Here is a 24,640-nt window from a genome sequence, read left to right on the forward strand (position 1 = left end):
TAGACTAGGGAATTGTTAAAATTCGATTCATATTCTTCAAAAAATTCGATTTTCAAAATTGATCATACTGCCCCTTTAAGAACTCAAATTCAACTATTCACCACATAAAACTTGACGAATTGCCATTTTAGTCAATGGGAGACGTCCTGGGATCAGTTTGTAGTTGTTTGTAGCCTTCCTGACATTGGTCGAATTTCGAGTTTTGAATTTAAAATTTGACCATTAGAGTCCCTTTCTGCAAGTTTGTGTGACTACTGCATGACTGGACTCTTTGTTTCTCGGACTCATTTCCACTTCTGTCACATCGCTTGTAGTAACATAAAGACAAATCTGGTGTTAAACTGGTGTAAAATACTCTTCTCTGCCACAAATGAATAAAACAGCAATTCACAAGTTAGACTAAATCAATTTTGCCAGTGTAACTCCATCTTTCTGACAGAGTTCTTAACAGCAACATACTCCTGACTTGTGGGGAGAAATTCGGTACCCCAAATTCACTTATATGGCATTCAAAGTGTACAAAACACCATATGCATGTAACAAGTGTGATGTTCTTTTAACTCCAATATTTCTTATCATAGACTATTATTGTTTGCGTGAAATGACAGTGAAGCGACATTCATAGGTTGTAGCCAATTTCTCTGCATTATATGAATTCACAAGAAATAAGACTTTTTCACCTGTGTCCAAATTCATTTAATCTTCCAAATGAAAGATTTTTCACAGTATAAAAAGTAAATAATAATTAGAATAAAAAAACAAAACCAAAAAAAAAAACGAAAACACAGCAAAGCCAATGTACACTTGGCCAACAGAACATTAATAAAAACCAATTCCGAACCCAGAGAACTGGGCCTGCTTATCAACAAGGCCGGAGTCCCACTGTTAATTCGGCCATAGCACCGTCAGGTAAAATTAATGGGGGTGAGGGGATTAAGAAAACAAAAACAAAAAAAATACAAGGAATAAAGTAATAAGACAATTCCTTAGTTCAGTCTTGCACTGTTGTAGCCAGATACAGTTTCATAATTTTGGTTGACAAAAAGTAAGAACAGAATGGGGATACATCAAGCCGGAAAAGCAGAGATATGAAAGAGGAAAGGTGAATGCAGTTTGCAACTGTCACCCACATGAAGTCAGCCAGTTCAGTATTTCCATCTTAGGGAATTCGTGCAAAAGGAGTGGCATAAGTGCTTCAAAGGGTATGTGAAGTTTGAGTGAAAGCAGCTGCAGGAAAATTGTGGCAGGGGAGGAAAACCTTACTTTCGTCTTTACATACATTCCACTAATGCTGGGAATTAGCCTGCAAAAATTTTTTAGAATTTTTTTCTCCCAGAAGCACATCAAAGCTCTGCAACCAGGAAGGGGCAGCAAATAGATGGAATATACTTGTGTGATTTAAGTGGCACAGCACTGAGCACCTGTACTTACATGTAAAAAGAGACTTGTACTAAATGCAATGATAAAGCATGTGAGAAGTACAGGGGTCCCTTGCACAAAAGTAGGTGCAGAGTATTCTCTTGCAGATCTACTTTTTGTAAAGGAGCCCTATAATCTTTTAGGGTAATGACACACAGGCTACTTTGGGCACTTTAAGTAGCCCAAAGCCGCAGTACATATACAGCCCCACATTGACTAGAATGTAAATTGCCTGATAAGCATATGTGTCCCTGCAAGTGCAGCCTGAACTATGGTCTGACAAGCCCCGATGTGAGAACCTGTCAGGCAATTTGCATTTATTGCTATGTCGGGCTGCTTTTGGGACAAATATTTTCAGCCTACTACAAACTTGTTGCTTAAAGGGGAACTATCGCAAAAATGAAAATTTAATATAAGCTTCCTCATACTGAAATAAGAAACTTTCTAAATACATTCAATTAAAAATTCTGCATTGTTTCTGAAATAATCAAGTTCATATTCAGTATTCCTCTCTCAGCATCTGTTTCTCTTCATTCTGTCTTCATGCAGCAGTTGGGTGTCAGATGAATGATCCAATATATCCTATAGAGGGGGCTTCCTTTCCTAGCAGATGTATTAGAGCTCACTCAAATAACTGATTCCAGTACAAACAAAATCTAACAAAATAACTGACAAATCCTGTACGTAGAGAGACAGGATTTCTGGTGATTTTAATAGAGTGAGCTCTAATACATCTTCTAGGCAAAAGGAGCCCTCCCTATAAGATATATTGGATCATTCACCTGACACCCAACTCCTGAATGAAGCACAGAATGAAGAAAAACAGATACTGAGAGAGGAATAGTGAAAATAAACATGATTATTTCTGAAACGGTACAGAATTATTAATTGATTGTATTTAGAATGTTTCTTATTTAAGTGTGCTGAAGCTTATATTCAATTTTAATATTCCCCTTTAAAGTGCCTAAAATTGCCATTACCATTAAGCAAGACACTGCAACACAGTTAATGGCACTGAAAGCATCCATTTTTGCCTCAGGCTTCTTTAACCACCAAAAATTTTATTCTCTAAGGTTTGCTCACACCGACATCTACTGCAGTTGCAGGGGATTTGCTAAGAACGTTGTTATCGGCATCATGATCAGCACTTACACAGTCATGGTAAGGTTTTTCTGCTTAAAAAGCACTGCTACTATTATTACTACTAGTAGTAACATCAAATTGCAGCTGATTTGAGTAATATCAAGTTACAGCTACAAAGTTCGTGTCATGGAGTGAATGATGTCACATAATTAGAATTAACAGTAAGCATGTGACCCATGCATAATTCCTAGCAAAAATGTTTTTAAAAACCCACTGTAAAAATGACCATTTAATAAAAAAATTAAAAACAACCACAGTGAACAGTGTTCACAGGAAGTCAAGTTAATACGATTGGTGGTTCTATTTTCTTAGTTGCATTAAAGAGGTAGTGTCTGGTGCTAAAATTGATTGCTTTGCACAAACAAGGACATTTTTAAAGTGCTAGTGCCCACTACTGAGCCCCAAAGGGCGATAATTTAATAACTCCATGCAAATCATATGATAACGGTTACATGGGGATACCAAATTATATATGGTTAGCTTTTCCTCCCCTGATATGGATGCCACTGTCCCACAAGCAATATAAGACTGCTTCCTGCAGCGATAGGCAAAGTCAATGTTTCACAAGGACAGATAAAGGAGAAGTTTAAAAAAAAAAAACAAATCTGTTTTAAAACCTTTCTTGTAATGTAGACCGTTGCCATTTTAAGACTTTCGTAAAAAGAAACTAAGATCAGATCGGTGTAAATGTGTACTTAAAATCAGATCCCCCCCAAAAAAGTCAGTGAGGGAAAGTGAAACAGTAGATGGGACTGGCGTTCATCGCAGATTTCAAAGATCTGTATTGGTAGGAGCTAGAAGAGAGGTGTAAAAGTGAGAAAGTGCAGGCATCACTGAGCCACATTTGAAGTGGTTTTCTTCAGGCTAAAGTTGGTCCAGTTCACAGCTACTTTCTGGCGTGTTTGCTTGGCAGAATCTAAGCAGAACCTGTGGGGTAAGGATATAACAACATCACTAGGTTTTCTTTGCCATCTCACGATAAAAAATAAATCGACTGAATCCTGCACTACTCATCTGCTTACAAAGAATATATGTATGTAGCAGAGTTGATCTGCTTGTGGTGCAACTGGGAAAGTTACAGCATCATTCTGCGCTCACCTTTTGAAGTACTCCACTTCACGATCAGTCTCATCCATCTCCATGCTGTCTAAATCCTTTGGGAGGAATACATCATCTAGAAGAGCAGAAACAGTTCAATGTATTATAACGAAAAAACAAACTCGAGAACAAACACCTATGTGGCTAACAAAAGGAAATGAACAGATGTACCGAAAGAATTACCCTGACAATAACATCAGCCTCATATAGGTTTGCCACCTTTTATGAAAAAAAATACCGGCCTTCCAATATCTTTATCTTTTTTCCCTATTAATAACATTGGGATCAACCATCATTTTTACCGGCCATGCCAGTAAAATACCGGCCAGGTGGCAACCCTAGCCTCATAAGGCACAACTAAAGCACATGTAGTTGTTCAGAAGGAGAGCAGCAACCTTTCCCCAGAGATGTGGGTTCCAGCGCTTTGTACTTTTGGACATGAACAGCAGCCTCATGGAAAGGGACATTTAAAAATTAAAGCTAACTTCATTTTTCCAACCATTTTTATATTTTAATGCTGATGAGACTACCTTAAAGGAATACTACCATGCAAAAACATGTTTTTTTTTTCAAAAATCAACAGTTAATAGTGCTGCTCCAGCAGACTTCTGCACTGAAATCCATTTTTCAAAAGAGAAAACTGATTTTGATTTTTAAGATTTAATTTTGAAATCTGACATGGGGACATATTGCCAATTTCCTAGGAGCCCCCAGTCATGTGGCTTTTGCGCTGATAAACTTCAGTCACTCTTTACTGCTGTATGTCAAATTTGATTGATATCACCCCCCCCCCCAGCAGCCTAACAATAGAACAATGGGAAGGTAACCAGATAGCAGTTTACTGATACAATATAACAGCTGCCTGGTAGATCCAAGTATAATAAAAATCTAGGTCCCACAGCGACATATTCAGTTACATTGAGTAGTAGAAACAACAACCTGCCAGAAAGCAGTTCCATAGTGCAACAGTGTCTCTTTCTGAAAGCACAGGCAAAATGAGCCGAGATGGCTGCCTACAGACCAATATTACAACAAAAAAAATGCACTTGTTGGATTAGGAATGACATTTTATATGGTAAAGTGAATTAGTTGCAGTGTAAACAGTGTAATTTAGGAATAAAAATGACACCATAAAAATCATGACAGAATCCCTTTAACACTCTTATGATGCACTGGCCAAGCAATTTCTTTTAGCTATGAGTAAGAGAGAGACGCCTAAGCATACACAGAGTGAGACTGCCCTCTTAAAATGCAGAAACCCGAGTGGACTGTTGAAACACCTCTGTATCACCCTGTATGCGATGACACAGGAAAAAGCATTCAAAACATACAACTACATCAGCCTGCTAATAAAAAAACTCTGCAGATACAAATACCATGATACCTCAAAAGAGGTCCCAAAAGGCCCAAATTAGTACTCAAGGTCATAGAAAATATTGTCACTCTGCCTAATTTACTCAGGGTGGGTGCAAGTGCAAAAACATGTGAAAAGTTCTTTGTTTTCTTTTGCACTTTGCACAATACCCCACAGTTAGCAACCAAGACACAGGGCTTTGCGCTTTAGAAAAGAGCTTCTTGCCTGAATAATGCATCACTGTATTAAAGGGGTGGTTCACCGTTAAGGTAAATGTTGGTATGTTATAGAATGGTTAATTCTAAGCAACTTTTCAATTGGTCCTCGTTATTTATTTTTTAGAGTTTTTTTTAATTATTTGCCTTCTTCTTCTGACTATTTTCAGCTTTCAAATGGGGGTCACTGACCCAATCTAAAAACAAATGCTTTGTAAGGCTACAAAATGTATGGTTATTGCTATCATATTCCAGTCTCTTGTTCAAATCAGTGAATGGTTGTTAGGGTAATTTGGACCCTAGCAACCAGATTTCAGAAACACCAAACTGGAGAGCTGCTGAATAAAAAGCTAAATAACTCAAAAACCACAAATAATAACAAATGAAAACCAATTACAAATGATCTCAGAATATCACTCTCTATATCATACTAAAAGTTAAATTAAAGCTGAACAACCCCTTAAAGTACCTGGGCATCCCTTGGACAATCCCAACCTTGCATGTCACTCATAAGCTAGGGAGCACCAATACGCACATTTCACAATGGCACCGGCAGGTATTAAGTACAGGGCTGTATTGTGCTCACTGTGCTGTACTTTGCAGTTAAATTTCCTTTAACATTTGTTAAAAAAACAGCTTACCAATGGAAATGTTTGGTTTCTCAGACTTATTCTTGCTCTTTCTTGCTTTGCCTCTAGGTTGTGTTGACTCTTTGACAGTCACGTTAGTAGTGGCTCTCATATCACTTGGCACAGCTGTCCTTTCACACCCAACTGGCTCACACCTCTCTTTCTCAGGTCTGAGTTTTACTGGATTTACACTGTCAGATTCTTGGCTTAAGGCCACCTCTCCTTTCTCTGGCAGGGTTCTGTTTTGTGGCTTTCCATTTGATGCAGGAACATTCACCTGCCCTGTTTCTACACACTTCCGGGTCTGTAAGTATTGCTTTTTGCTCTTTTTCTGACGACCTCCAGCTGTTGCAGAGAATGGTGGTTCCTGAAGATCCTGCACGTCAGTGGCAGACAGACTGTTAGTGTCAGGGCTTGTGTCCATACTTTGTCCTGATTCAGATGCCTTCGGGGACTGAACCCAAATCATTCTTGATAAGTTGGGCACAGCACTTAGCCTTTTAACTACCCCATTTTCTGTGGGTTGAACAGCAGTACCGACTGTATCCTCTGGCTGCCTTGAATTCTGGCTTTTTGGTACCCCAAGGCTGAGAGGAGAGAGATCAAGGTCAATCTCCTGGAGTTCAGAAGAACCATTAAGGTGGGAGAGCAAGTTTTTCTGCTCTAGTACAGCTGCTTTCTTGGGAAAGTCATTCACATCAAGATTTAGGTCATAAACGCTGAAGCTTGCCCGGATCGAGTCCTTGATAGTATTCTTAATCTCTTCCAGTCTGCTGGTTAAAAAGCTGTTCACTCTCTCCAGTTCCAGCTGAGGCCATTGTAACAACTTGTCTCCTGATGCTGGAGCCCCTGTGTCTTTGATTGCTGAAGAATAATCATCTGATGTTTTAAATGCACCAACCTCCTGTAAAGCCTTCTCCTGTAGAACAAGCAATATACAACATTACTCATTAAATAAAAAGTTACATTCTCCATGATGTAGCAGAGTGCCAGGCTCAACACACAGAAAGAATGACGTTGACAGCTTTTTTATAGGCTAAAACCCATTTAAATCTTTTTCTGTTCCTTTGGGTAGATTTAAATAAGAATAAATGATCATTCAGTGGCCAACAAGGCTGTAAAGGTCTATTTATGACTCCTTGATCTTCGGCATCCTTAGAAACTTTTACAGCCAGATCAACAATTATTTAAAGCCACAAGAAAAGCATCTAGTAAATCAATTATAGAAGTTTTTTAACAGAAAACAAGTTCTATTAAAAACCCATAACGGATCATTGTTTTGTTTTTACCTATGCTTTCTCAACCTCTCGCCTCCTGTAAAGATAATAATGTCCTTAAATAATAAGCACTATATAAACATACCCCAATTCCTAGCTGCAGTCTGTGTCAGGCTTAGAGATATGAAGGAACTCATTATACAGGGGAATTCTCAGTGGACCAGTAAATTTAAATAACTACATTCTCCTCCTACAGCTTCTTGGAAGAACTACAAGAAGTTTTTAATTAATTCATTTATTCACACCTTTTATTTGGGTAGGATTTCCAGTGGCTTCAATTAATGGTTTTACCTTTTTTTTCAGTTTGTGTCGGGCTCTTTTGGCGGCTTTGCTGCTACTGGTGGTTTTAGCTTCAGAGCTATTGATGAAGTCCAGCAATTCATCCACATTCCGGTGATCTATAGCCTGTTCATCTGCCGAGTGCCGCTTCTGTGGAATCTCCTCTTTCCTTTTAGTAAGGCGAGAGCGAAGCTTCTCTCTCATCTCTGGGTAGTTGCGACTCGTAGGAGCTGGAGGCGGCTGAAGAGACAATGAGCAATAAAGACAAGCTTGATTTTTGCCTACTTGAATCAAGATATGTTACATCCATAGGGAAGGTACTATGTATAATGTCATAGACATGTTCTACATATCTTCCTGCCCTGCCCTCAAGTAGCTGCAGAGCTTAATGGGGCAGTATTTCACCTTTTTCAACATGGGTTCAATGAATAGTGCTTGTACTGAACATATATATTCTAACAATTATAACCATAGGCAAAAGCTATGTTTTTGTTATTTCTTGCACTACAGGGCAAAATCTGAAAGTCAAGTCACTACTTTAATATCTACTAAAAGTCAAGTCACTACTTTAAAATTTACTAAAATCTGAAAGTCAAGGCTCTATAACACCTAATGATGCCCTGACAACCCATTGCCTATGTCTGTAAAATGGCAACTTCCCCTGCGGTTCGACCAACCTCCCCAGCTCTGCCAAAATATTTTGGCCAATGCTCCATCACCCCTACATTCCAGGCTGAATTCCATATCATATAGTAATGCATTTGTTGCCATGCCTCACCGTGTTATGCCCAAAGAATTCGCAGTAGCAACAGTCACAGAATTTGCCATCTCTCTGGTTGGTGGATGATGAAGTGCATGAGCTGCGTTCCGAACTGCTGTCTTCATCTTCCCCAAGCCCCTCATCTGCTTCACAAGGCTGCATGGCTGAACAGCTTGAGCCGTTAGAAAACTTGTGTCCTCTACATGTTGTGTCCCTGAAAAGGTTGAACAACTCATGAATAAGGCTTCCTCATACATTTTGAATGTATGTTGTTTGGTTTGGGTGTATACGGTGACCCTGTGGGTGTGAAAGATTTGTCCTCTCAATCATTTTGTGATACATGCCCTTGGCTTTACTGAAAGCTACACTTTAGCAGAGTTTGCATATTTATCTGGTGCCATGTTGGAGGTGAATGTTGAACATCACTAATATTAATTATAATCAAGGAAATATGCTGCAATTTTATATCACTGATCTGCTGCCAGACTAGAGAAATGATGCCATCTTTATTTAGGGAGGAAATAAATAAACCTTTGTTTAAATTATAAAATGATGTTGAGGTCATCCCTACAGCTAAATATATTACAGCTGTGTCTGTTTCATGCAAAAGCCCTGCATATAAATTATTTTTATAACAATATAACTTGATATGAATAATATATTAGTGATTAAAAATGTTAAAAAGTAATGACAGATCATATGTCAAATCAGTGCCTCTATTCTCAAGTAAATGTTAAAGAATGAAATAGAGCTTTAATTAAAATCAGGTGAGTAAACTAAGGAGAGACACTAACAGTCTGTTTAAGAGCAAAATATTATTCAGAAGTCTGCCTGAAAAGATGAATGTTAACCAAACTCCAGCTATTTTTAGGGAGGAAGGAACAAATATCTAGAGAGGTATGTGAGCCCTCTGACAACATGATTAATTAGAAAACATTCAGTTGAATATTGCTGGATTTTATAATGATATATCACCTTACATGATGTTTGTGAAGATTCTCATTCATTTCTATAGCTACACCTTACATGACCCATTTTTAAAGGTGAACTATTGTGAAAATGACAATTTAATATTAGCTTCAGCATACTAAAATAATACAATCAGATAAATAGTCCGTACGGTTTTTGAAAATAATCAGGTTTATCTTTACTATTCCTCTCTCTGCATCTCTTTCTCTTCATTCCGGAGTTGGGTGTCAGATAATCATTGACAGTTAGATCCAATATATCTTATAGGGGGGCTTCATTTTGCCTAGAAGATTTATTAGAGCTCATTCTATTAAAATCACCATACATCATGTCTCTCTACATGCAGGATTTGTGCAAAAGGCAGTTATTTTGTTAGATTTTGTTTGTATTGGAATCAGTTCAGAGTGAGCTCCAATTCATCTGCTAAGAAAGGAAGCCCCTCTATAAGATATATTGGATCTGTCAATGAGTATCTGACATCAACTGCTGCATGAAGACAGAATGAAGAGAAACAGACGCTCCGAGAGGAATAGTGAAGGTAAACTTGATTATTGATTCAGGAACGATGCAGAATATCTAATTGATTGTATTTAGAAAGTTTCTTATTTCATAATAATAATAGTTCCTCTTTAATATAGCAAAGCCTTGAGAAAAATACATTATATATGCCACTGGATTACCATACAAAGAAACAATGCAATTTTAAGTTTTGGTACTTTAATAAAAAGTCCAATACATATAGAAATGTCATAAAAAAATCAAATTAACGGATTCAAGGGAACAAAATACAAATGTATCACTGGCTTTTGGTAACATACAAGTCCCCTTTTACCTGTTTGTAGTGGTCCCGGGGATGCCCCCGCCCTGTATTACATTCCCCCCACTGCAATGCCCATTGCAAGGATGGCTGCATGACGACAGTGGAGGAGGAGGGGGATTCACTTTCAGGAGTGAGGGGCTGGAGCCAGGTAGGTGTGGACCTCTGTGACCTCTAGGGGGAGATCCAGCAGTGGCTTTAGGAGCTGCGATGTTCGACGAATGGCTTGATATTGAGAAGGGGGATGAGGGGTTAGAAGAGGATAGGTGTGGAGGTGGAGAACTTTGAGGAGATGGAGGCAGCTGGGAGGAGAGACCTGTAGGACTGTTTGGGGGGGCGCTAGGATCCGGATGCTGATGGTGGTCTAAAGAGTGGTAAGCCTCTCCTAAAGAAAGAAAAAGAAGTCATGTCCTCCAAAAGCCGATACAGAGCACATTTGAAGCATCAGAATGTTTAAATTGCCACATAAAAATAGTAGTCTGGCAAAGAAAAAAAAACCCAAAATAAAGAACATAAAATCTATTAAGTTCCAGGGGTGATTGTCAACCTGGAGCGCTGGCACCTTTGCACCACATTCAGTCGCTCTTTCTCACTTACCAGGGGATGAGGGCCTATGGCACATGCTTTTAAACTGTTTGGGAGACTTGCAAAAGTTGAGTGAGGTAGGGAGTGTTCCTGTGCTTGCCCCTGATGGGCTATATGGACACTTCTTTAGTCCAGAGAGCTTGGGAGCTTTACTGCCATGTTCTGGAGAGACTGGGAAAACATCACCTTTATCTACTGTAAAAAAAAAAAAAAAATCTATATTAGACAGTGCAACTTTGACCTATAACTACATAAAAGCCAATATCAGTGGTATCTGCACTGCCAATGCTTACAAAAGCTAAAACTGACAGAGCTCACATCTGAATACAAAATTGCCCTTCACATCCACTGGTACGTACTGATACGTATACCGATGTTAATTTTTCTTTTATTTTCTGAGGTTTCTTTTTAACCTTCTTTTTGTTATTCCTAGAATTGTAGCATCATTTGTGTCACTGGTTATCAATACTGCTTGTTAAATCCATCACCTAAACTTTCATGTCTTATTATTGTAAAACCTCAATAAAATGTTTGAAAAAGGGTAGGTAGCCCAACAACTCATATTTTGGAATAATCTTTTAGATAACCTGTTATATAATAAAGCACTCCCGTTTCCAACATCCATTCCACTCTTCTTTTGCTATTCTTGTGTTTACTGGATTCTCATCATCATTTTTATTCCTTGCTTCCTCACATGGTCTCAGCCTTTAGCTTGTTTTTTTTCTTCTTTAAACACTTATTATGTATGCTACTTAGTTTTCATATCTCTGAGGACCATAAACAAGAAAATGGCAGAATATGGCTCTTGGGAGAACCAATTTGTGTGGTAGCAACAGAAACTGAATTAAAAGACACCTGAGCTGGCTATGATAAATGCAATAGTGTATATGAATCCTTTACCCCATAAAAAGGTAAATAAACACATTTAGAGAATAAGAAAACCAGCAATATATCTTTAAGCAGCAAGCAAAAAATAAAAATCATACCCATAAACGATTATACACAAACCATTGTATCAGACATTATACTGCATTTTCCCCTATGCTTCAGCCTTCTAGAATAGGTATAGAAATGCACCCCGTTTTCATAAACATTGGTACCTAGCACTGTTGTCTTGTAATGCCCGTCCGTATTTGTTCTGCAACCTGAAAGGTACTTCCTGCAGCCTGCCTTTGCAATTAATTCACCAGCATATGCACCTTGCTTACAACAAAAAAAAAACAACTACTTGGTATGGTATAGATAATAATGCATAATAAACCATGCACAGACTAGTTCTAAAATAGGAGTTTGTTTCCAACATGAGCCAATAACACAAATTTCATTATTTTTAAATATGGCTTACACTCACCAGAAGCAACACCTCCTAAGCTGCCATTAGAGTGCTGCTGAGAGTTCCAAAGGCCAGAGAGCTTGTGGGCAGAGAGGAAGGAGCTGGGGTCCCAGTCCCCAGAATTTCCATGACAGGCGGAAGAGGAGGAGGAACTAGAGGAAGAAGAGGTGGATGAAGATGAAGAGGAAGATGAGGACGATGAGGAATGTGAACCGCCTCCACAGGACTGGGATTTACAGGACGTATGAGACAAGGACACCTGTAGGAGAGAGAGAAAATAGAACAATGAGCTGTATAAATGACTTACATCATGAGGCACAGAGAAGGCCAAAATGTCACACATCTGTTAAATCATACAACAAAAAGTGTACATGGCAAATGAATAGTGTATGGTTTTAATGCAGCTCACTTGCCCAGGGCAAGGGCACATGGAGCATAGGCTCCTCTGCCCTTGTATTTTTTGCAGGCTGGGAGAAGCGGATGTGCTCTGTGCCCCACCTATATTGATTTTAATAAGTTCCGCTACCATGCAGTCACATGCAGAGAAAATGCACGCAAGCGGAAACAGTCCAAATGGATGAAGCTGGGGCATGGAGCGCAACTGCTTCTCTCAGCCTGCACAAAATAAGAGTAGGGCACTCAAAATATGATATAAACAAAAAAAAAATGTTTACATTTATTATGTAAATAAATGTTTTTAAGGTTTATCGTCTTATTTTGTGTACCCTGCTTTTGCCTAATTATTTGACACTTGAAGATGCAGAAAATACACAGGCTGAGAACACTGGAGCCTACTCCAGTCTGTCATTCAAACTACTGGTAAATTGGTAACTACTGGTAAATTGTAACCTAGCAAAAGATAGCTCTTGCCATCACTTCCCTTTATTAAGCAGGAGTATGTTGAATTATTTATAGCCCCGCTTTAGACGCATTCATTTGTTTATGAATGTCTAATCTTTTGATATAAACAGTGCACTTTTTTCAAGTAAATTGTTTGGACTAGCCACTGAAGGGGTGAGGTAAGCTCTTAAAAGCTATAAAGGAATGTAAATCAAACTTACAAGATGCAGGGAAACAGGAAGTATTTCTTTTAGGGAATATAGTATATTATTGCGCTCACAGCAAAAGTGCAACTAGATTTGAAGAAATAATACATCACCCTAAATCCCTTTCCCTAAATCACTTACTTACAACATTATTGTTATTATTGTTATTAACAAGTATTTTTAGAGCGCCAACATATTGTGCAGCGCTGTTGAGCCAGGTTGGGCGTGAGTGGAGAAATTCAGAACCTGTACATCACTAGCTCCCTGATCTTTACATACGTCAACTATTATAAACCAAACCTTTAGTTGCTTCCATTATTCTGACATTGTTGATCAATGTATCAATTAGTAGAACAAACCGTTGAATGAATTGGCAACCTGGCTTACTGAGCAGCTACTGGAAACACCTTACAGAGGACAATGAAGCACTACAGATATACTGGCAATGCAGAATGTGTTTCTATTCACATAAACCTGAACAAAGAAAGGCAGGCAAATCACTGTAGATTACTTTAAGGGATACTGTCATGAATAAAACATTTTTTTTCCCCAAAATGCATCAGTTAATAGGGCTGCTCCAGCAAACTTCTGCACTGAAATCAGTTTCTCAAAAGAGCAAACAGTTTTTTTTAATTTAATTTTGAAATCTGACATGAGGCTAGACATATTGTCAGTTTCCCAGCTGCCCCCAGTCATGTGACTTGTGCTCTGATAAACTTCAATCAGTCTTTACTGCTGTACTGCAAGTTGGAGTGATATTAACCCCCTCCCTTCCTCCCCAGCGGCTTAACAACAGAACATTGGGAAGGTAACCAGATAGCAGCTCCCTAGCACAAGATAACAGCTGCCTGGTAGATCTAAGAACAGCACTCAATTGTCCCACACGACACATTCAGTTACATTGAGTGGGAGAAACAACAGCCTGCCAGAAAGCAGTTCCATCCTAAAGTGCTGGCTCTTTCTGAAAGCACATGACCAGGCAAAATGAGATGGCTGCCTACACACCAATATAATAAATGTAATACCTACAGTTATGCAATGCATGTCTCATCAATGGTCCCTGTTAATCATGCATAATTATATAAATGGGGTGTCCATGCATTTAATGAGCAACTCCTTTGGTTAGAAAGGCAGTGTTCTCCCCAGGTGGTTTTGTTGAAGCGAACAGTCTTACTGGGTTGTATAAAAAAAAAAAATTATTTTAGTATAGGAGGCACATTGTTTTTTTCCTTACCCAGCCAAATTTTTTCTAACCCGGCCATTTTTCTTTTCTTGGGAGAACACTGTGACAGCATACAAGGGCTAAAGGTGGCCATACACGGGCAGATTTTTTTACTTTCAAACGACCGATAATATTGATAACCTATTGGTTGGTTGGTTGATAGTGTACTAACGATCGTCGGAGGAACGATCATCTCTACATTATCGTTCGCAAATTTGATCGGATAAGTTTAAAAATTTTAGTCGTTCAGGGATAAAATCCCTCTTTGCGCATGTCAGGATTGTAGCACAAGCCAACGAACATATACGGAAGGACCCGAATGCTGAAAGCTTCATTTGTAACCATATGAACTATGTAAAAAAATAAATTGGTGCTGACTGAAGGAATATCACCCCATCACCTCATATGTGAAAGACGTTTATTATGGCATAGCAAGACATAAATCCATGTGTCTGAATGGAGCAGGGAAGGAGAAACTGACTATATACTACAGACAGTGACACAATGCTAGCACCATTCCTCGTTTGTTGAACAACGTTAGTCCGTACACGAAGCAAACGATACGGTTATATCTGTTCATATAATCGTTCTCCGTGGATGGCATATCATATGGTAAAATAATCGTCAGACGATTGTTTATCGATGCGATCATTCATCGCAGAACGATAAAAGTATGCCCGTGCATGGCCACCTTAACACACACTTAATTAAATGAAATGAAGAAAAGGTTTGTCAGAAGTCTTACTGCTAGAGGCTGTTCAGGCATTGCCCGTCGCTCTTCCTCCTCAACACTTTTCCGACAGCTCTGGCAAATCCACAGAGGCATCTCTCCCAACAGGTTTTGTGCCAAGGAGGGCATAAAGGAAGCCGGGATATCATCCACTGGTGAGACTAGCCCATTGTGAGGAGGGGAACCTGTCCAGTCTTTTCTTTCCCGATGACACAGAAGGCAGCATGTCTGGACAAACTGGCTGGAAGAGGGCAAAACCTGGAACATGGAGAAGAGTTCTATTAACCCCAGAAGATACAGTATACGGTTTATACACACTTAACAGCGTATATACATTTCTTCTTATCTGCCTAGGCACTCCAAGATGCCTTGTGTCATAAATACTTCTTTATGTGATGAGAGTCCAAGATGTTATGCATAAAAGTGATCAGAGATAGAACCTAGAAAGTATATAGGGGCATGCCGAGAAAATAATAAAGACAATACAAAATACATTTTGTAATGCTTTTCTATTTATTTTAACTTTCATGTCACCAAAATTATTTTAAAGAACATGTAAACCCTATAACCCTTACCATGACTTTAGGTTGGGCACATATTCCCCACACAAACTGCATTGTCTCTGTATTTTTCCCCTGCTAAATGCAAGATCTGCTTGAACCCAGGCGGCCATTTTCATCGGCTACATCATCATTAACATTTGCATATCAAGACACGCCTGATGACCTCTCAGAATTTTTTTTGTTATGTAACTTTGTTAGCAAGATAATAAGAAGGGTGCATTCCCCTCGTGTAAAATCTTCATAAACAATTTATTATTTGTAGATAAAATGCAACTTTATTAGCAAACCTCATAATTGACATACATTCTCTTACATTTTAAACTTCATTAAATTGTATCTGTACCTTTGTTTCTTTCTGTTTGTAATCTATTTTATGAATCTGGTGATTTTTGATGTATGGATGGATAAATAAAATAAAACCACACAATTATATATTTTTCTTTTTTAAATATATTTTTTTTCTATTTTATAGCATATACTCTATGTATAGACTTTCTATTAACACATGTTGTTTCTTCCAGGTCTGTAGGTAAGCATGCTGTGTTATGCAAAAAGCGTCGGATGCTGCCAACCCACAGCACCATCTTTAGAGGTGGAAAACCTTGTGCCAAATTTTACGGCCCTACTCATGGGTGTCCACATTCTATTGTCCTGCTCGTTGGGGATGACAGTTGAAAAAAAAACTGGTCTCCAGTAAATGAAGAGAGGCTGTGCCCTTCTACTTCATTAACTCTGGCCTGCATTACTGTCACCATCTTAAGCTAATATACTTCATACCCTATAGTCCAACTGCAGGAGCTTTTGCTTAGACAAGAATTAAGCAGATTATGAGTTATTGAGCTTTAGGAAGAATATTAGACAGGCACAAATTATTGGTTGGATTTGGTTTGGAATTCAGCCAATATCTACCAACAGGAGACACAAAGGAGATACTACCTTACTAACAGCAAAAAAGCTCACCATTTTGGAGGGAAGCATAGAGGAAGGGTATAAGGGTTTAATATCAATATGTTGAGCTTCTTTTGCTTCCAGTATATTGGGTTATATTCCTTCCTTTTTGCTCCTGTGTCGCACTAGCTCTGTTGGTAATGCTTTCTTGCACATCTACACACAAGAAAAAAAGATGGCTGCAGCCTTAACATTAAGGGGCACATTTACTTAGCTCGAGTGAAGGAATAGAATGAAAAATATTTCGAATTTTAAATTATTTTTTTGGCTACTTCGACTACGAATCGAACGATTCGAACTTAAAAACATTCGACTATTCGACCATTCGATAGTCTAAGTACTGTCTCTTTAAAAAAAACTTCGACCACCTACTTCGCCACCTAAAACCCACCAAGCATCAATGTTAGCCTATGGGGAAGGTCCCCATAGGCTTTCTAGCCAATTTGGGATCGAAGGAAAATCGGTCGATCGATGGATTAAAATCCTTCGAATCGTTCGATTATTCCTTCGATCGAACGAATTGCGCTAAATCCTTCGACTTCGATATTCCAAGTCTAAGGATTTAACTTCGAGGTTCGAATATCGAGGGTTAATTAACCCTCGATATTCGACCAATAGTAAATGTGCCCCTATGTATTTACATAGCTAACAATTCTCACCATGACTACTAAAGTAGGCCAAGTATAGTGAAAGTCAGCTCAAGTCAGTGTGCCCACATGCACATATTGCTTATAAACTACCCTGGGCTATAAGTAATGTGTGTATTTATCTTGGATTTGGATAGTGTTGTGCTAGCCAAAGTTACTGCAGACATTGCACGCAGGAAAAAATTTAGGAAGAGCAAATAGTGCAACGTCAAAAGTAAACAAATTCTATTTATAACAGCATTTACTTTTCTATAAATAAAACAGCAAATTGAAATAGGTCATTCTGCATGGTGACTTTTATTTGTTGATATGTTAGTTTTAATGCGTTGAAGCCGACATATTGCTCTGATAATTCCAAAATACCTTCCCCAGTAACCCAAATATGATAAAAAAAAATTAGAAAATTTGCAAAGCAATAATCTTAAAGGGCAAGTCAACCCCAAAATAAAAATTTGCCTAATAAAAGAAAACATTATTCTAAGCAACTTTGCAATATACATTAATTAAAATAAAGTTATTTGTATTTGTATTGATATTGAAAGCAGTGTTAGTTTCTGTTCTCTGTCTTGATGTCTAAGACTGTTAATACAATGTCAGACAAGGCAGCTGATTAACAGACCTGTCTTTGCTGGGGAACCAAGACTGTTGCAACATTGTTTAAAAAGTAACAATTATTTATTTTTAAAAATAACGTTCAAAGCACTGAAAATTTGTAATGAATGTATATTGAAAAGTTGCTTAGAATTATGTTTTCTTTTATTAGGCAACTTTTTATATTGGGGTTGACTTGCCCTTTAAAGAGAACACTTTTTCTGCCAAAAAAAAAACCCAAAAACATGTGCATTATATACTGTATTGTGCCAATCAAAATAACGTTTAACTTAAATTCAGTAACAAAATAGCTGGCGCATGTATTTTCATAAAATAGAAGCAGGGCCACTTGAATCAAAAAGAAGTACTCTTCTACTTGATTACTAAAACTTATACTATAAATTGATTGTCTTTATTTTTTATTTAATTTACTAATTTGCAAGAGGCAATTAAGGATTAAAGGGCTGACGGCGGAGCTGTTCATTCTAAAACAAATACTCCACCCCAAATTATTTCTGAATATTTATTGCCACCAATTACTTCTAATTTTTGGGAGCTACTGTTTAAAGGGGTTATTCACCTTCCAACACTTTTTATCAGTTCAGTTCACCAAAATAAAAGGCTTTTTCCAATGACATTCTATTTTCTGTGTTTTTCTAATATTGAAGTGTAAAGTGTCATTGTCACTGTAAACGGTTCTAAATTGATACATTTAGTTGATACATTTCTTATTTTTTTCCTGCTAAACAGAATCCCTGAGTTTCATTACAGGCAGCTGTTAGCAACTATTATATTAATTCTAATACTCCAGAGATGCTGCTGAGAAATGTATCAACTAATGTAGCAAAATCGTAACAATTCAGAATCTGCACCTGAATTACTGAGCTGCCAGACTGAAACATTAAATTTTAACCTTACATTTTGTAAAAATGGTAAAAAAAATGAAAAATGTTAAGTAATTGAAAAAATAACTTTATTTCTGGTGAAGAATCTGAAAACTGTCCCTTTAAGACAAAATTGAATGGATAGTGTCATAGCATGATCCCATACATATAGTACTTACCAAAAACAAATAGGTATAAAGAATATACAAAAAAAGTACCAAAAATATATATCTGCCTGTCCAGCCCTACATTAATAATACAAATCAACAAACCATATTAAAGTAATGAATTCCCAAAGCCAATTTGCATACATAATACAAATAGATTTAAATTAATTCCTAACTAATAAATTACTAATAGAATAGACATGCACCTCTAATGAAAGTCAACAAATTAGTGGCCAACCTCCATAAAGGTGGGAAATGTTCACCTGGAGACTGGGACCAGGCAAAATTAATGTAAGTGCAATTATTCATACTACATATTTTAAGTAAAGATTCTATTCAGGCCCTCCCCTATTCATATTCCAGTCTCTTATTCAAATCAGTGCATGGTCGTTAGGGTAATTTGGACCCTAGCAACCAGATTGCGGAAATTGGAAACTGGAGAGCTGCTGAATAAAAAAACTAAATAACTCAAAAACCATAAATAATAAAAAATAAAAACCAACTACAAATTGTCTCAGGATATCACTCTCTACATCATACTAAAAGTTAATTCAAAGGTGAACAACCACTTTAATATGAAAGTGCATTTTATAGATCAGAATGATGCGCAAGACCATAATAATGCCATAACAAGTCCATTTTGTTTTTAAATGTTCAAGTGTATATGCTGCCTCCACCAGGAATTTGTTCCTTCCATAAAGGAGGACTAACTTTTTTACTGGCAGCCAATTTGCCACCAAGCAGGGTTGCACCAAATACACAGGAATCCAGAAACATAGCAAGTATGGTGCTGATATGCTAACTTGTGTACCCGGGCTGTATATTCTGCAAAGAGCAGAACATAAATACTTAGGGGCTGATTCACTAAGGGTCGAATATGGAGGGTTAATTAACCCTCGATATTCGACTGGGAATTGAAATCCTTCGACTTCGAATATGGAAGTCGAAGGATTTAGCGCAGATAGTACGATCTAAGGATTATTCCTTCGATCGAACAATAAAATCCTTCGAATCGAACGATTCGAAGGATTTAAATCCAACGATCGAAGGAATATCCTTCGATCAAAAAAAGATAGGCAAGCCTATGGGGACCTTCCCCATAGGCTAACATTGACTTCGGTAGCTTTTAGATGGCGAACTAGGGGGTCGAAGTTTTTTTTAAAGAGACAGTACTTCGACTATCGAATGGTCGAATAGTCGAACGATTTTTACTTCGAATCCTTCGATTCTAAGTCGTAGTCGAAGGTCGAAGTAGCCCATTCGATGGTCGAAGTAGCCCAAAAAAAACTTCGAAATTCGAAGTTTTTTTACTTCGAATGCTTCACTCGAAGTTAGTGAATCGGCCCCTTAGATAAGGGACAGATGAGGAATCAGAACGAAACAATTTGCAAACACGACACCTGCTGTACTTAGATGCCCCTCAAAATGATTTAGGCACACATATTACAAGATGAACCCAAGTTCATTGGATGCTCTCTCTCTGTATTTACACAAATCAATTTATCTTATGCATGAACTTTTTTTTTTAATAAATTGTGGGGTGGTTCACCTTTATGTTAACTTTTAGTATGTTATAGAATGGCTAATTCAAAGCACCTTTTTAGTTGGCCTTCATTATTTATTTATATTTTTATAGTTTTTGAATTATTTATTTCTGACGCTTTCCATGTATGAAACGGGGGGTCACTGGCCGTTAAGGTGGCCATAGATGCAAAGATCCGCTCGTTTGGCGATGTTGCCAAACGAGCGGATCTTTCCCCGATATGCCATTAACAGGCATGGCTATATCGGGGGTAATCTGATTGTTCGGCTGTATGGCCGAACGATCAGATTACGATGTGCCATGAGCTCAGGCGGGATCGGTCGGGTCTAAATCAAACCTGACCGATCGACCAAACGACCGATCTCCGCCGGGCGAAAGATGTCGGCACACGCCACACACGATCCGAAAATCGTACGAATCCTCGATTTGGACGATCGGATCCGTGTGTCTATGGCCACCTTTAGGCTACAAATCTATAGTAATTGCCGATTTTTAGGACTCATTTTTCTATTCTGGCCCTTTCCTATTCATATTTGTCTCTTATACAAATGGTTGCTAAGGTAATTTGGACCCTAGCAACCAGGTGGCCAAAATTTCAAGCCGGAGAGCTGCTAAATAAGAAGCTAAATCATTCAAAAACCACAAATAATAAAAAAATTAAAACCAATTGCACATTGTCTCAGAATATCACTCTCTACATCATACTAAAAATGAATTAAAGGATGAACTACACCTTTAAGCACAATCGAAGAAAATATGATTAAGGAACTTTTCAATATACATTGAACATTTTCAGTGGCTTCAAATAATTTGTTAATGTAATTGCTGCTGAAAGCAGTGTCTAGCCGTTTCTGTACTCTGCACTTCTTATTAGTGATTACAGTGTTTCACCTACATTTCCTAATCTTTCACTTCAAGTTCACCCAGGGCCAGACTGTGCCGGCAGGACAGCAGGAAAAAACCCAGTGGGCCAGATTTGCTCTCACTTGGCCCATCTCACTTTCACTCGGCGCTCCGTGATCTCTGTGACTAGCACAGAGTCCTGCGCGGGTCCATTTTTTGTAACCTTTACCCGACCCGTACCCACAACCCAGTCCCGCAACCCGCATTCTTAGCCGCTTGGACCCGCTACCCGACCCCACCCACAAGTACCTTATTTGCAACCCGAACCCGCTGGCCATCAAGAATCAGGAAGTGCTGTCATTGTAAACTGGAAGTGACATCATCGGAAGTAAACGTGATCAGAAAAAAAAAGTAAAATCAATATTGAGAAGACCCATGGCCCGACCTGCGACCCGCAAAACTGCCGATCCGCATCTATACCCGAACCCGGAACTTCTACCCACAACCTGCAGGGTACCGCAGGTTTTTGCGGGTACCCGCAGGTACCGACCCGCTGCAGGACTCTAGCATGCACCAACTTCTTCAGCTATATAGAGCACAGTGCTCATGGGCCCCACCATAAAATACAAAACATAATGCACTGTGGCCATTATACTTGTTCTGTGCACAAAGATTATAAATCACTGGGAGGCCTGACAAATTGATACCCCAATAATTTTAGCTTGCTTTTCTCTTTAAGACCTTTAAAAAAAAAAAAAGAACAGAGCAGAAAGTTAGAGGGCCCAGATGACAACAGCTTACAATCTAGATTTGAGAGTACTACCTCAGAGTTGTTGTGGAACATGCACAAAGTGTTTTCAATGAAGCACTTCTCTGCATATTCCTCTTTGTTCCTTTCCCTTATTTAAGCATTGTGCTGCTACCCTCCAGCTCAGTGCAGGACACCCACAATATTAGGTGCTGACAGTGATGTGACACGGACAGGATGTACCTTATTTACCTCAGGAAAAAGCTATTTTTCCAATGTTAATAAACGAGGGCATCCAATCCATGTCAGCTCACCCACACGATCACCTGTACTGATTGATGTATGGCAGTGGCAGCATCATTCTCAGAGTCTGCCTCACATCAGCAGCAGCTGAGCATCACTGCAAATGAAAGAATGAAACAGCAGAACACACTTGCTTCAGTCTTATAAAAAATGATACTTCATCTTTTAATAATGGTTGTAGATAAAAGGTGAAGGGCAACAATGAAGCAAAGCTCTGTCATTAATTCAGCTGAGCCACTGTAGGGATCATTTACTATTAGCCCAGGCAGAATGGCAAGAGCGCACCCCAATAGTGCTTATTCAGAAAGCATTTCTGACCAGGGTTTGGCCGATCTCTGCGCTTTGTGGCGGAGGTGTAGAGCAGAGCATTAACCCTGTCCTTACATGTGCCATAGGACAGATGGGAGGTACAAGGCTCCTTTGTGGCCTGTGTCTGCCGCCACTCTAACTTGTACAAGTTAGGAACTTTCTAGTAACCAACGGCAACCAATCAGCAGGTCATCTGTTTGAAAACACGCCTCAGATTAGCTGCTATGGGTTATTAGATGTGGGCAAACTTTAGACTGCTTATTATATTACTTCCCTAAGTATGTCTAATAATTTGATCCCAATCTCTGATTTTCCTACATCTGTTCACTACTTAGATCTGTCCCTTTTTAGGCCTGACAGTGCTTAGAGCGAATCAGCAATATCCCAAATTGCCAGTGCATAGCTACATGGAAGGCACTCTGAGTCACAACATGCAGAGAGAGATACACTGCAAAGCATACAACGCTCTTCTACAAACATGTGGAGGCAGTAGATTTATATAGCGCTTACATATAGCTCAGCAATTTAATGTGATTAATTTAGTGATTAATTATCATGCATTCCCTGCCCCAGTGGAGCTTACAATCTAAGGTCCCTAGCACATAAATCCCATTGTCCTTTATCAGGAGTTACAGCTCCCCCATATACCAGGGTTGCCAGGTTGGCGGGTTTCCAGCCAAATTGGGCTACTAATTTAAAGCCCAGGCTGGTTTTGCAAGTACAAACTAGCCATGGGCTACTTTTTGGGCCTCTGGCTGGTTTGTACTTTGGAAACCAGTTTTTTCTTGCACTAATGTGCCAAGCCTGCGTCTCCCAGGGCATGTTGGGCATGTTATGGATGCAGGTCCTTATGGAGATGTTGGGAGTTGAAGCTCGAGTGAGACTTGAGGAGACAGGTTAGGCATTATTGCTTATGTGGGTAAACCAGCGATGGATGGCATTGAGCACATGGGGCATGAAGCAGGCACATGGCTCCCTGTGTTTGGATGGCTGCAGGTTGTTACCCTGACAGAGGGCATTTGTTCTTGCTCCCATGGCACCAGCAACCCCTTGGGGAAGTTTGGAAGCAAATATTTCTGAGGAAAATCTGCACTTCACAGCAAAGGCTTAGCCCAGCAGGAAGAATGGCTGCGAGACTGTCCCATGAGACTTTACTAGTCACTGCAGGGAAGTCATAACTCCCACACTAAGTCTGTGTCAGAAATAGAACTGCCAGCAGCAGCCTTGGCATGTGAGGGAGGCAGTGCGTTGGATGTAGGGATGTAAGTGCAAGGCAGGAAGAGCGGACAGCAGAAGGGGGTGTGTCCTTACCTGTCCGGCTTTCCCCATCTCCTCCAGCCTCTCTCTCGCATCTGCCTCTGGTCCCTCACAAGCAGGAGAGCTTTTCCCCGGTCGATGCTGCCCCGCTGCACGCTCCCTGCGACCGTTCCCCTGCTTGTTTCTCTTCCTGGTCATCGCTCAGCCAGTCCGCAGAGTTCTCTCAACACAAGCTGCCCGTTTCGAGGCCACCTACAATCCTAAAGGCTACAGCCCAGATCTGTACCCCTTAGACAGGACAACAGTCAATATGGCGGCGTGCTGCTTACTATTGGCCCGCCCCTTGCCAGCAGGGTAAAGGTCACAGCGCAGGTGGCATTAGGAGAAAACTTGACGCTCCAGTGGCCATTTTGTTTGTGGGAAAGACTTTTCCACGGAGAAGGGAATGTAAAAGTTGCAGTGCCATCTTTTGTGTGGGCATGTGACGCCCAGCCCTTAAATAATAGACACATTCTCACCCCCCATCGCTTATAAGGAGTGGCCAGGCAGCCTGTATTTGAACCATGTTTGCACACCCGACTTCGGCATGTTTCAGGGGTGAGGGCTAACTAGGAGCGGAAGTAATCTTAAAAAAGGGATAATATCAAACAAAATAATAATTGTTAACATTTGCTGCTGGACTGGTATACAGGGTTGCAACACTTTCCTGTATTTTTTTTCTAATTATTCTTTTTTTTTTCTACAATGGGTTATTAAAACTTCGACCAATATGATGTTCTGTTGTTTTAATAGGGGATGTAAACCCCAAAATACTTTTTTTTTGTAAAAAAGAAAAGAAATGCTGATTGTTTTTTCGATCGGTTTTCCAATATGTATCAATATTTGAATGTGTTTTACGACACGGGCAGATTCGGGGAAATTAGTCGCACCAGTGACAAATCGCCATTTCTTTGGGACGACA

General features: G+C 39.2%; 1 protein-coding gene across 2 annotated transcripts; it reads right to left on the reverse strand.

The window, feature by feature from the left end:
* Positions 1–3,168: 3,168 nt before the first annotated feature.
* Positions 3,169–24,416, reverse strand: fam193b.L (family with sequence similarity 193 member B L homeolog). Of its 2 annotated transcripts, XM_018252232.2 has the most exons (10): positions 23,734–24,416; positions 14,892–15,134; positions 11,897–12,137; positions 10,558–10,740; positions 9,976–10,345; positions 8,193–8,388; positions 7,427–7,654; positions 5,871–6,777; positions 3,661–3,736; positions 3,169–3,489 (listed from the first exon to the last, which is right to left on the reverse strand). In XM_018252232.2, exons 1-10 carry the CDS (start codon positions 23,875–23,877, stop codon positions 3,393–3,395), a joined length of 2,685 nt encoding a protein of 894 aa, XP_018107721.1. In that variant the 5' UTR covers positions 23,878–24,416; the 3' UTR covers positions 3,169–3,392. The 2 variants fall into 2 exon arrangements, with proteins under 2 accessions (XP_018107721.1, XP_041442162.1); XM_041586228.1 differs by lacking the exons at positions 14,892–15,134; positions 23,734–24,416 and adding an exon at positions 13,954–14,238.
* Between the last annotated feature and the right edge of the window lie 224 nt (positions 24,417–24,640).

The sequence above is a fragment of the Xenopus laevis genome, chromosome 3L (genome assembly GCF_017654675.1).
Source record: "Xenopus laevis strain J_2021 chromosome 3L, Xenopus_laevis_v10.1, whole genome shotgun sequence".
Classification (NCBI taxonomy): domain Eukaryota; kingdom Metazoa; phylum Chordata; class Amphibia; order Anura; family Pipidae; genus Xenopus; species Xenopus laevis.